The sequence below is a fragment of the Strix uralensis genome, chromosome Z (assembly GCF_047716275.1).
Source record: "Strix uralensis isolate ZFMK-TIS-50842 chromosome Z, bStrUra1, whole genome shotgun sequence".
NCBI classification, from domain to species: Eukaryota; Metazoa; Chordata; class Aves; order Strigiformes; family Strigidae; genus Strix; species Strix uralensis.
In genome coordinates this window covers 65611251-65625336 of record NC_134012.1, presented here as the reverse complement: position 1 = coordinate 65625336, position 14086 = coordinate 65611251, and the positions used below count along the sequence as shown (strand labels likewise).

Below are 14086 nucleotides of genomic sequence, written 5' to 3'. Positions count from 1 at the left end.
CCCCTCCCCAGTGAAATAGGGGAGGGACAAAAAGAAGAAAATTCGTAGGTTGAATAAAAAGAAAGAATTTACTAAATATAACAAGAGAACAACAGTAACAATAGCGAGTCCAAAAGAAACGGGTAAAATGCAGCAGTGGCTACCGAGCGCGGTGACCGCCCCCACAGCAACAGGCGACCGACCGGACTGGAACCTGAGAACGGCGGCGCCGGAGAGAGCCCGCGCCCACCTGTATCCCTGGGCATGACATCACATGGGATGAAATACTCCAGTGACTGATCGGACCCGACCCAGCCCTCTAGCTGTGCACCCTCTCAACCCAGGGAAAGTTAACTCTATCCTGGTCGAAACCAGGACAATTAGTCTTGGAGAAAGATATCTAATGTGAAGGAAAAATGCTTACTCCTGCTCAGCAGGGCTCTTCCAATGGCAGCTGTGGCCATCCATGAGGCTGAGCAGATTCCTGGTGAGAGTGGGGTGTTTGGACACTTAACATCCAGTGTCGTCGGAGTTGTGTGTGGATCCAAGTGTGCGCACCTTTGCTCTCCTCGTTCTACAGCTACATCACTTTAAACAAATTCAATGATAGGTGGAGTGAGCCCTGTGTGAAAGGAACCAGAGGGAGTTTGGGAGAAAGTGGAAATCACTGTTCCTTCCTCCTGGTTCCTTCTTCTGCCCTCACTACTTTCCAGAGGAAAGTACATCTTTTTGCCCTTTGTGCAAGACCAGTGACATGTACTCCCAGGGCTCATTCTTGCTCATTCTCACATGTGGTGGGAGGGGGAGCTGCCCCGAGGTGCCAGGGATCAACCATATGTATGTGCAGGTGGAGCAAACAGTGTGAAGAGACCTTTCAGCTCTTCATGAGATGAGCGTGACTGTCTGATGTCTCAGCTTTCCTACTTTGCATGCATCATACAGAGAAGCAGAGGAGAGAAAATAAGTAGATGAGATGGGGAGAAGACCTGTTGCTGTGGACAGGTATTGGAGGAAAAGAGAACAGGTTCTCTCCCTGCCTGTCCCTGTCAAACTTTTGCTTGTTGAAGAGCAGCACCCTGCCCTGCTCTGAGTGCTGCACCTGACCTTCCTGCTGTTGCCATGTCCTCAGTCTATACTACTTAAACCTGAGGAGGAGCCTTGTTTTACAGCTTTCTTTTCCAGTCTCATCTTACAGGTCCTAGGGTACAGATATGTTTTTTCTTTAGCTGCTCGTCATTAGTTATGCTTTGCACTGCTCCTGTCATTGCCGAACATTATACTAAATGCATAACAATAATTTATTACACTGGGACAGTGTAACAATACTTTACTACAGTGGTGCATGGTGAGGGGCAAAATGAGGAAGACTGACAGTCATGTCAAGATGTTTCTGCTATACAATATCTTGGTAAAATCCATACTTTACTGCCCTCTTACAGCTTCAGACTCCCCTTACATTCTGGGGCTATCTTCATGGGGACAGTGACTACTGATAACAAGCTCTGAATAGTTCTGTCAACATGGATGGCTTTTTCCTCCTTAGATTTTAAAGCTGTTTCAGAAACAGGATTTTTTCCATCCCTGGTGCCTACTTATGTACCTGAAAAAGCTACCTAATTTTTGTGCTTCCCTGTTAGCTCTGGATTTCATGGGCAGCCCAATCATGTGTATTTGATGATAGCACTTCCACACTGGGTTAACTTGCAGTTCAAGAAGACTGCAATCACTGAGGTGGGAGGAAGTCAGGTCGGAGAGAAAATGGGAGCCACCACTCCTCATATGCTCTGCTGGAACTGGGCCTGAGGCTATCAGTGCTGGCTGACAAGCCTTACATTTGGGTTGTTCTGGAATTCTGTAGGGCAGAAAGGAGAATTTGATGGCTGTTAGAATACCAGTGCTGTAGAAACTGATCTGCTTCTCCAGGTATGGTAAGAATATCTGAGAGTTTTTGCACTAGTCTGAGGTAACCTATCTGTGACCTATTAAGCTAAGAAATATTCTGTCTTAGTCAGGGGGTATGTTTGCTGCTTTAGGTATTTGAGTAAAATTAAATAGTTGGGCATTTTCAGGGGAAAATACTTCCTTCAGTTTTATATTATCCCTTGTTATTTAGTGGTCTTAGTCACTGAAAAAGAAAACTAGATAAAACGTACAAGTCCTGGGCAGGTCTTGGTACTTTCATTGCTCTGTGTTCCTTGTGGTTTTCTAGGTTTTAAATGCCTTCTATTGATGATTCAGGCTATCTAGGCTGACTTCTGGTCTATTTGAATGCAGTCTGTTGTGGTATAGAGACTTGGGAAGCAGAAACCTCTCTGAATTTTTCTGTCTCAGTTTGGTTACATGCAGCAACTTATGTCCTGGGGCAGACAGATGGACAGTGTAGTGTCCACTACAGCTCTAAATTAGAGTCCTATTGTCTCTAAGGGCAAGAAGTATTTATTTCCTGGTGTAATTTTAGGCAGCAGGCCTTAAGTCTTGGGTTTGAACCATGTGTGATGAAAAATACTTTTTTTTCATGACTGTGACTGAAATCAGCAAGTGTAGCTGCTTGCTCTTTTTTGGATGTAATTTATTAAACAACAGACATGTTAATTTGCAGACAAAATAAGACAAGCAAAAGATCATGCTGTTTATGCCTTCATTAGTCTGTAAATCCTAAATAGAAGCTCTTGTTTGGTAAGCTGCTTTATTGAAATTACCATGTAAAGAATATGGCTGTACTGTAAAGTGGCTTAAAGAGCAAGTCTTTAACTGCTGCAATAATTAAATTTTTTCTAATGTATTCTAAATGTTTCTTTGGAGATACTTGAATCTCTACTTTTTCATTCCTATTTTCAGGGAAATTCAAATGGCATTGCTACTGTGGATGTTTCAGCAGGTTTTGTGGGACTAGAAAGCTATGTGGAGATACCAGCTATTTTCCTTACAGCATTTGCAACATATGCAGGACCTTTGCTTTGGGCCGTTCATCTGCTGTGCTACTTGAGTTCTGAAGTTAGCAGGTAATCATGCTTTGAACTAAAGTAATGCTCCTCTACATACTGCAGCTATAAATACCATCCATATAGAGCGTACTTTTTCAAATAAATGGTTTTGTTCACATCATTTTTTTCCATGAGTTAGTTTTCTATTAAGAAAATGCATGTTCTTTTTTTGGTATGAGTTTGTATCACCTCATTCTTCTAGTTTCATTTTCTCTGCAGAAGTTTTGCACTAGGAATATAGGTGCATGTTTTACTAATTTTGTTTCTTAATGAGTTCTCAGTTTGCTCTGCTAAATTACTTAAAATTTTATTATGTTTTGTTGTAACAGCATGTGCTGCCTAAAAACACTCTTCTTGGAACTTACTATGTAGGAGACCTGAGAAAGACTTTTTAAAGTAATAGAACAGAACTCAACTATCGTGCTGTTCTTTGAATGTCTGTCCTTGTTTGGCATAGTGACATACAAAGTTTTATAAATAAAACAGTTTTATTGTATGTTACTGGTTATTGCAGTCATTTGTAGCTAAAATATTTGTACTTTTGGGTATCTTGTGTAGCAGAGGGGTTAATGTAAAATGAATTAGTGCATTTGGAATTTTAAGAAGACATAGTTGGAAGATGCTTATGTAACTTAGAGCGTGCATGTAAAATCCAGTTGGACTCTCTAATATTGCATGTAACTAATCCAGAGCATTCAAACTGAGATACAGTATGATACAGTATGTTAAAATAGAGGAGTTGTAAATTCGATATTATATAATATTAGTGCAGAAATGCAAAAACTTGATATATTTTCACAGAAATAACATTTAACAGTGACTAAATTCTTACCATCCCAGAATCTTTTCTGTTATCTGTGAAATTTAAATGTACTTTTTTAAAAAAAAAAAACCAAAATGGGGAACAAAATATTGCAGCAGGCTTGGCAAGTGGGATTTTAGACAGTATTTAGTTTATGACAACTCTTTGCCTTATGCATTGTCATCTACAGAGTGTCATCTGGTCTCAGCCAATTGGTGCTTTTTGTTTTCTGGCTTCTCTCTTCTCCTTTTGCTTGTTTGTTTTGGGCTATACCTACACTGTGAACTTGTAGACATGTGTGTGTTCATCAGAGGTGTAAGGAGATGGGATCCCCAGCTGATGAAGCTATGTAGACTAGTGGAGGTTTTTGAACCAGGAAGGACCTGTTCTAACAGACTAAATTCCTGCACAGTCTTTGTGTCCATTGCTCCATATTAACAGGCACCTTTAACAGGTAGAGTTATTATTCATCTTATTCACTGATTTGCCTGTCTGCCATATTGCTCTCTAAAGTTGTCTAGCACTCTCTACTTATTGCAGTGGAATTATGCATCCCAGTGCTGGGCCGTTGTATTACTCCAGTAATGCAATCCTTAGTGTAGATTGAGACTCACTGTAGAACATTACCTCTTAGTCTGAGGCCAGCTACCTTGAAGTCATCTTTGGTCTTATATAGATTGATACCGTCTAAGTACTGGTCTTTATGTATAATGCCTCTGAAAACCATCCTTTTCTCTGTTCATTCTGATATTTTTTTGCTTCAGGAGGAGTAGATGTGGAATACAGTAATTATTGATGTCTGGATTTGTATAAGCACAGAAACCACTTTCCTGAATTTGCCTTACTACCTGGTGTCAAACTCAGTTTTAACTCTCTGTTTCTAATGCTCCTCGGTTTAGCTTTAGTTACTGCTTTCCTCAATCAATACATTTTCCCAGTATCCAAGCTCTTCAAGTTTTCTCCATTCTTTCAACTCTTTTAAAAAAGTTATCATGTACTTATAAAAAGCCCCATTTCTTGTCTTCTAGTAAATATGTGACCCATGACCCTGAGTATTACTTAGATTCTATTAATCTACTGTTTCTCCTAATTCCTTTATACCTCTCCTATGCTTTGTTTAAAATAGTGTTAGATAGTTTCACTGCTCACATCCATGTTCCTTTGTTGTTGGGTTTTTTTAGCAGTCCCACTTTCCATTCTTCATTATCACATTGTAGGTGCTTTGGAGCTGGAGCTTTTTGCTTGTGCTTGGAGGACGCCAAGCACAGTGGAGTAAAGTGTCTTAGTGCCATTGTCTGTGGAGGGAGAGGCAAAGAATAAGAGCTCCCATAATGTTTTTAAAGAGCTGAAGTTTTAATGTTGTTTAAACCCTAGACTGAAGACTGTGATAAACACTAACATACAATGAAGAGAAAATGATACCATATAGCATGTTTTTTGAAAGCTCTTCTAGTAAAATAATAAAAAACTTTCTGTAACAAAATCTTTGAGGATTGGTACTTGTTTAGTATTGTTTCAAATAATGTGCCTCTGTAATAGTGTTAGTTGTTGTTCGGATGTTTTCTTTGCTGAATTTTTGCAGATTAAAAGCTCAGCTAGTAGTGTTGCCAGGTACAGTGCTGGTTTAAACTGCTCTCAAGTGGGTAGCTGTGACCTGTAATACACACATCACTTATGTAAGTAGATGCCATCAAGCAGCTTGTGTCTATAGCCATTTTAAGGTTCATTTGGGTCAACTGGTGTCGTGGTTTGAGCCCAGAGGGCAACTGAGTACCATGCAGCTGTTCACTCACCCCTTTCCCCCAGGAGAAAATGAAGCAAAAGGCTTGGGAATCGAGTAAGGACAGGAAGGAAGGGGCTTACCCGTTACCATCATGGGCAAAAGACAGACTCATTAGGAGAAGAAAAAAAAGAACATCACTTTAATTCAAACGCTGACTAAGACAAGACTTGACAGAGTGGGGCAGTGAGAAACATTGCCACATCTAAAAACACCTCCCCCCACCCCTTCCTTCTTCACAGGCTCAGTTTTATTCCTGATTTCTCTACTTCCTTCCTCCAGCGGCATGGGGGCAGGAAATAGGAGATTTTTGGTCAGTCTGCCACTCGTTCCTCCTGAGGGGAGGAAAGCACTCCTCTGCATTTTCTTCCCCTGCTCCACGTGGCTCCCCTCTCACAGCAGACAATCCTCCACAAACTCTCTCCGTCATGACTCCCTCCCTCCCACAGGATGCACTCTTCCCAAGATGCTCTGGCATGGGTCACCTCTGTGTGCTGCAGTCCTCAGTGCTGAACTACAAAAGCAGTGGTAGCTTCTCCCCTCAGAGTCCTGGCCTCCTTTAAGCGCAGCCACCTGCCCTGGTGTGGGGTTCTCCACAGGTCAGCATCTGCTCCACCGTGGACCTCCATGGATGGCAGGGGGTTGGCCCTGCCATCTCATTACGGGATACAGGGAGTTATCTGCCCTAGTGCACCTCCTCCCCTTCCTCTTCCTTCCTTCCACTGACCTCGGTGTTCACAGAATCACAGAATCATCTAGGTTGGAAAGGACTTTGAAGATCACCTAGTCCAACCGTTAACCTAGCACTGACAGATCCCAACTACACCATATCAGTGTATGTGCTATGTCAACCTGCCTCTTGAACACCTCCAGGGATGGGGACTCCACCACCTCCCTGGGCAGCCCATTCCAACGCCTAACAACCCGTTCTGTAAAGAAATACTTCCTAATATCCAGTCTAAACCTTCCCTGGCACAACTTGAGGCCATTCCCTCTTGTCCTATCACTTGTTACTTGGTTAAAGAGACTCATCCCCAGCTCTCTGCAACCTCCTTTCAGGTAGTTGTAGAGGGCGATGAGGTCTCCCCTCAGCCTCCTCTTCTCCACACTAAACAACCCCAGTTCCCTCAGCCGCTCCTTGTACGACATGTGCTCCAGACCCTTCAACAGCTTTGTTGCACTTCTCTGGACACGCTCGAGTAATTCAATGTCCTTTTTGTAGTGAGGGGCCCAAAACTGAACACAGTCATCGAGGTGCGGCCTCACCAGTGCTGAGTACAGGGGTAAGATCCCTTCCCTGTCCCTGCTGGCCACGCTATTTCTGATGCAAGCCAGGATGCCATTGGCCTTCTTGGCCACCTGGGCACACTGCTGGCTCATGTTCAGCCGGCTGTCAATCAACACCCCCAGGTCCCTCTCTGACTGGCAGCTCTCCAGCCACTCCTCCCCAAACCTGTAGTGCTGCTGGGGGTTGTTGTGGCTGAAGTGCAGCACCTGGCATTTGGCCTTATTGAAACTCCTCCAGTTGGCCTTAGCCCATCGCTCCAGCCTGTCCAGGTCTCTCTGCAGAGCCTCCCTACCCTCGAGCAGATCAACACTCCCACCCAACTTGGTGTCATCTGCAAACTTACTGAGGGTGCACTCGATCCCCTCGTCTAGATCATCACTAAAGATGTTAAACAGGAGTGGCCCCAAAACCGAGCCCTGGGGGACACCACTCGTGACTGGCCGCCAGCTGGATTTAACTCCGTTCACCACAAGTCTTTGGGCCTGGCCACCCAGCCAGTTTTTTACCCAGCAAAGCATGCGATCATCCAAGCCTTGAGCAGCCAGTTTTGCCAGGAGAATGTTGTGGGAAATGGTGTCAAAGGTCTTCCTAAAGTCAAGGTAAACTACATCCACAGCCTTGCCCTCATCCAATAAGCAGGTCTCCCTGTTGTAGAAGGAGATCAGGTTTGTCAAGCAGGACCTGCCTTTCATAAACCCATGCTGACTGGGCCTGATCATCTGGTTGTCCCACATGTGTTGTGTGATGGTACTCAGGATGAGCTCCTTCATCAGCTTCCCGGGCAATGACGTCAAGCTGACAGGCCTGTAATTTCCCAGATCATCCTTCCGACCCTTCTTATACAAGGGTGTCACATTGGCCAGTTTCCAATCTGTCGGGACCTCCCCAGTCAGCCAGGACTGCTGGTAAATGATGGAAAGCGGCTTGGTGAGCGCCCCAGCCAGCTCCTTCAGCACCCTCGGGTGTATCCCATCTGGTCCCATAGACTTGTGTGTGTCTATGTGATGCAGTAGGTCACTGACTGTCTCCTCCTGGATTGCGGGGGGGTCGTTCTCCCAGTCTGTGTCCTCTGGCTGAGGAGGCTGGATTCCCTCAGTACAACTAGTCTTGCTATTAAAGACTGAGGCAAAGAAGGCATTAAGCACCTCAGCCTTTTCCTCATCACTTGTTGCCATGTTTCCTCCTGCATTTAGCAGGGAATGGAGACTCTCCCTGGTCTTTCTTTTGCTGGGGAAGTACTTCTAGAAACATTTCTTGTTATTCTTGAGTGCTGAAGACAGATTAATTTCTAGCTGGGCTTTAGACCTCCTGATTTCTGTCCTGCATAGCCTCACAGTATCTTTGTAATCATTGTGAGTTGCTAGCCCCTTCTTCCAGAGGCTGTAAACTCTCCTTTTCTCCCTGAGTTTGCAGCCAAAGCTCCCTGTTCAGCCAGGGTGGTCTTCTCTGTTGCTGGCTTCTCTTACAGCACCTGGGGACCGCCTGTTCCTGAGCCATTAACAGTTCCTTCTTAAAGAGTGCCCAGCCTTCCTGGACCCCTATATCCTTCAGGACCGTCTCCCAAGGGATCCTGTCAAGCAGTTGCTTAAACAAGTCAAAGTCAGCCCTTTGGAAGTCCAGGATGTCAGTTCTGCTGCCCCCTCTCCTGGACTCTCTAAGAATAGAGAACTCTATTATTTCCATGATCATGTGCCCTAATGGTCTTCCAACTGCCACATCCTACACCAGTCCTTCTCTGTTCACAAAGAGGAGGTCCAGCAGGGCACTTTCTCTGGTTGGTTCTCTCACCAGCTGTGTCAGGAAGTTGTCTCCCACACATTCCAGGAATCTCTGGGACTGGTCCTGCTCTGCTGTGTTGTATTTCCAGCAGATGTCTGGGAAGTTAAAGTCTCCCACAAGAACAAGGGCAAGCGATCATGAGATTTCTCCTAAATGCCTACAGAATATTTCATCCACCTCTCTGTCCTGGGTGGGTGGCCTATAGTAGACTGCTACTACAACATCTGCCCTTTTTGCCTTCCTCCTGATTCTAACGCAAAGACACTTCACTACACTTGTACTCAATCATAACAGTCTCTAACATACAGTGCCAGCCCACCACCTCTCCTTCCTTCTCTGTCCCTCCTAAAGAGCTTGTAGCCATCAACTGGTGCACTCCAGTCATGGGAGACATCCCACCATGTTTCTGTAATAGCCACTACATCATAATTTTCCTGTTTCATCATGGCTTCAAGCTCCTCCTGTTTGTTACCCATGCTGTGTGCATTGGTATACATGCACTTCAGATGAGCTGGTGTTTTGCCCCCTTCAAATCTAGTTTAAAGCTCTGTCAATGAGCCCAGCTAACTCCTGCCCCAAGGTCCTGTGGGACAGGTGCATTCCATCTAATGCCAAAAGGTCTGGTGCCCTGTATACCAACCCATGATTGAAAAATCCAAAGCCGTGACGGTAACACCAGTCTTGGATCCACAAGTTCATCTGTTGAGTTCTCTGGTATTCTTCTTCATCCATCCCCCCAACTGAAGGGATGGAGGAGAACACAATTTGTGCCCCCGACCCCTTAATCATATCGCATAGGTGTCCTTCTCATAACACCTCCTCACAAGTCCTAACCCCGTATCAGGTTCCCCTTCTCAAATACATTATTGCAGAGGTGTGGCCACCATCCCTAATTGGCTTGGCCTTGGCCAGAGGCAGGTCAGTCCTGGAGCATGGGGAGCTTTCAAGAAGCTTCTCATAGGGGGCCATTGCTGTAGCCCCCTCCCCTGGTACCAAAAAACCTGCCACAGAAACCTAGCACAACTGGTAAGATTGTTTCCTCTACAAAACAGTGCATAACTCTGGACTGGAATCTCTGTAGCTGTTGGTACTTGTTTAAATTGGTATGTTAGGGTGCTCAGAACTTTTCTGTATGCTGTTTTTTTACTCCTGTGTTTTGCTGTTGCTAGGCAAATTTCATTACTTTGTTGTCAGTCCTTGGAGCCAAAGCTGAAACTGCAGAAGACAGAGGTTCAATTGCTTCATGTGTTTTCTTAAATGTATGGGAGACTGAGCTTTTCAAAAAACTGCTGGATGCTTTAGAATGGTCTTTATAAAGGCTTCTTATTAACTGTTTTATAAGCAATATGCCTTGCTCAGTGAAATTCACATCCTTTCTTTTTTTTATATGGTCCTGAGTGCAAGATGAATATCCTTTCCTCACTTCTGTGAGATAGGAAGGTCTAAAAGGATCCAGCTGCTCTTTTTTTTTTTTTGTAGTATGCTGAGTAGGTCCTGTTTGATTGCCACAGGTTGTCATCAGGATTCCTGACCCATCCTGGTACAGTCTTAGCTGAGTGGATATGCCCAGAACTGCTCAACAGTGCCATTTTTAGCAAAGTCCCTAGCATCCTGCAGCCTGTTTTAGAGCTCTTGCATCTGAAGAAGTTGACCTGGACAGGGAAGCCTGACTTCAGTGCTAATTATCTTTGTTTATAACAGCCACTTAGCAGAGCCCATGTAATTTATAGCTGCATCAGTTAGGTTGACTTACCAGAGCTTCTTGGTGGAGTTCTTAGAAGCTGAGCTCCGCTGGGGCATCGCTTTCTAGGGGAAAGTACAAATGCATATCCTTCCCTCTCTCTGCACTTTGCATTGACAAAATCACAGAATACTTGAGTCTGGAGTCCAAGTCTCCAGGAGGGTCAATCAGAGCAGGTTCCTCAGGGCTATGTCTAGTTGGTTTTTGAGTATCTCCAAGGATGGACACTCCAGCATCTGCTTGGGTAACCTGTTCCAGTGTATGGCAATGCTTGCAGTAAAACAGTTGTTTTCTGATGTTTAAGGCAAATTTGTTGTATTTCAGTCTGTGTCCATGGTCTTTCATGCTTTCACTGGGCACCACTGAGAAGAGTCTGGGTACATCTTTACTTCTGCCCATCAGATATTTTTGAACATTCGTGAGATCCCTACCTTCTCTACTTGAGGCTAAACAATCCCTGCTTTCTCAGCCTCTCATTTTATGTCAGATGTTCCAACCCCTTCATTATCTTTGTGACCTTTCAGTGGTCTTGCTCCAGTACACTCATGTCTGTCTTGTACTGGGGAGCCCAGAACTGGATCCAGAACTCCAGATGTGATCTCAGCCACTGCTCAGCAAAGAAGAAAAATCACCTTCCTCAATCTGCTGGCTCTACTTTCCTCCCTACAGGCCTGGATTCGCTCAGAGGAACATTGCTCACTCATGTTCAAGTTGTTGTTCACCAGGAACAACCTGTGTCCTTCTCTGCCAAGCTGTTTTCCACATGGTCAGCCCCAAGCCTGCCCTGATACATGGGTTTATTCTTTCCCAGGTGCAGAATTTGGCCTCTCCCTTTGTCAAACTTCTAGAGTTTCTTGTCAGCCCACTTCTCTAGCCTGTGGAGGTGCAGCAGATCCATCTACTGTATCAGCCACTTCTCCCAGTTCTATATGGTGTGCAGACTTGCCGAGAGGCACTCTGTCCCATTGTCCAGGTCATTAATGAAGATGTTAAACACTATTGACCCCAGTGTCAAGCCTTGGGGCTGATTGCTAGTTACTGGCCTCCAGATGGATTTTGTGCTGCTGATCACAACCCTGTGAGCCTGGCATTTCAGCAGTTTTCAGTCCACCTCACACTCTACTTTCCTAGCCTTGATTGAATCAGTTTGCCTGGGAGGATGTTATAGGAGATGGCATTAAAAACCTCCTTGTGGGGCAAAAGTGCATTAGATACATGTAGCCCATGTATCTCTGGCCAATATGGTAAAATGGAGTAGAAGATGAGGAGGTTTTGAAATCATACAATTTCTGTGGAAAAGTAGTTGGAACTCCTTAAACAATTTACTTCCATCTGATTAAACACATGGAACTATAAAATATTCTCCTCATACGGAAAGGTGAATTTGCTTCTAAAATAATTAAGTGGCATGTGATAGACAGTAAAATGGATATTACTGCCACTTTTAGTTCTTCAGGCTTTCCCAAGAAACTTGGCAGCTTAGATGTAAAATTGTAAGAACTCTTTGGCTTCGGTCTCCATGGAAACTGCAAAAACTCTTGAAACTATTTCTGAGACAGGGAGTACTGATTAAACAATTATTCTGTGTGTGACCTGCATAAATCCCAGAGAGCACCTGATTCATGTAAAGGGTAGTTTTTACAGTGACTGCTGTATTGCTCTGAAGTAGAACTTTGGATTTTGGAATCCTTGTGATGGGGAAAAGGGCCATGTTATTGGGTAATGTGACCTATATTATATGACCTCATTGTGCAGTACACTCCAGATGGATTCAGTTTTCAAGCTCCTACCAAAACAAAATTGTCATGTGGGTGACATTCACAATATTGTGTAATTACCACTCTGTAGCTAGGCATCGTGATAGTTTTCAGATTACTTGCATGTTGGAATCTGTATTTTAGTTGGTTTAGTGGGTGAACTGGTGGATGTTTCCTAGCATTAGAAAGCTGCATACTTATTGGCTTTTCTTCCTTAGTGATCAAAACTTGTAACAGTGCTTTCATGTTAACAAATTACTTTCAGTTATTGAAAATGGAAGTTATGCCCAACAGGAGAGTGTTAATAGTTGCAAAACATTTAATATTTTGCTGTGACTTTGTTAATGTAGAATGTCAGCACAACAAACTCAAGTTTTGCTGTGAATTCTTTTATAATGCTGATCTAAACAGAATTAGGAAGGCATGCTAGCTAAAGGAATTTCAGCAGTTAACATCAGCTTTTGCCATCTTCAACCTTATGTGTTTGGTTCATTGAGTCCCCCATTCACAATCTGTGTTAATACATTAATCCTTCTTCTTTCTGACTTAAGCTGGACATGCAGTGAGTGTTTCAATATACTTTTTCTTTTTTTTTTTTCTTTGGGTCTCAGGTAGAAAGTGCAGCCCTCCTTAAAGAAAAAGGAACAAACAAAACATTTTTCCATGAAACCTTCATTATTTTACATAAGTCGTTCTTAATTCTTCTGGTTTTACTCCATTCTCTCTTCCTTAGGTTAATTAAAGCTAAAAAAATGTTTGCAACTAAGAATATACTGCTGCTGCATTCTCTAGAATGGTAATACCTGTCATCTTTTGTGTTTGCCAGCAGTCCCATTCTCTAAATAAAAAAATAAAGGTGTACTACTTGTTCGTTGGTGTGCATGGAAATCTGGAAGTGAATTGATAAAATTGGAATGGGGTTTTATGGCCACAAGCTGGAATAGTGTTTTACTCACTTAGGTATCGCCTGACATGCTGTCATTGCAGTGATGGCTGGAGATTTCTCTTAGACATCATTACTACTCTGTGATGGATACCTCTTAATTCATTTCTTTGTCATGCTGGTGAGACACTGACTTTTCCTATGAGGTTTCCTTTAGGCAGCCATGGCTCTTAGTATTGAAAAGTATTTTCTTAGTAGTGATCCAGCAAAGCAGGGTTGCCTGCAGTTGCCTCTATGTTGTAAACATACATGTTGCTTCAAAGTCATTTGCAAAATAAATGTCATCCTCTTGCTCCATGGACCAGCTATACAGTTGACTTTTACAAGTTGAAACACTTACTATGTAAATGTGAAGGAAGGCTCTGTGCACAGAATTTATAAACACACAGATTTGGGGTTAGGTTATTTCTGCTTTGTGCAGATAGAAGTAAGCATCTGAACAGATTTGGAATTTTAAAATCACCTAATTTTTGGTACAGTTGGCATATCCAACATGAGGTTTGTTTTCTAGTGATGACTAATTGAGAACTTGTGCTCCAATGTGTTAGGTACTGCCCAAACACATTGTAGAGTTGGCCACACACCTTTTAAATGGTCTTACTGATGCTGTGTACTCCCATTGCTATGAGATTCTTTTCATCGATAGGACTGCTGGCTTAGGTAGAGGCTACTTTAATCATGTCACAGATGCTTTTTAATTTTTAAGTAGTCTATCACTTTGTGGGTAATCTTGAATTGAAAGGAAAGGGTTCTGAAATTGTTTTTTATTTCTGCCCAAGCTTTAATATGAGATTTTTGTCTTCTTCCTCTTGCTCTTCTGGTGTTCATCTGACTTACAGAGGTATGCTGAAAAGCACATAGCAAAAGACTGTACAGCCTTCCAGTTATCATTGTATCTGAGCTGCTTCTTAATCTGCCTAGAGTGCAGGTATGCAGTGTCACTTTGCTGTACAGTATTTGACCTTTACTCTTGTTTGGAACCTCTGCATTGTGAGACAGTGTTTTTCTGCAATCCTGTATGACTAGATTTACA

The 14086-nt window shown here is 43.3% G+C and overlaps 1 protein-coding gene across 4 annotated transcripts in view; it reads left to right on the top strand.

Moving 5' to 3' along the window:
- PIGG (phosphatidylinositol glycan anchor biosynthesis class G (EMM blood group)) overlaps positions 1-14086 on the top strand; it is a 98640-nt gene that overhangs the window by 54686 nt on the left and 29868 nt on the right. For 2 of the 4 annotated variants that reach the window (XM_074855536.1, XM_074855537.1), the window contains exon 12: positions 2818-2981. The exons of 1 other annotated variant lie outside the window; for it this stretch is intronic. In XM_074855536.1, the coding sequence (XP_074711637.1) occupies positions 2818-2981 (164 nt within the window). Of the gene's footprint in view, positions 1-2817; positions 2982-14086 lie in introns of those variants that run through there. One more of the 4 variants, XR_012627018.1, reaches the window with a different exon arrangement.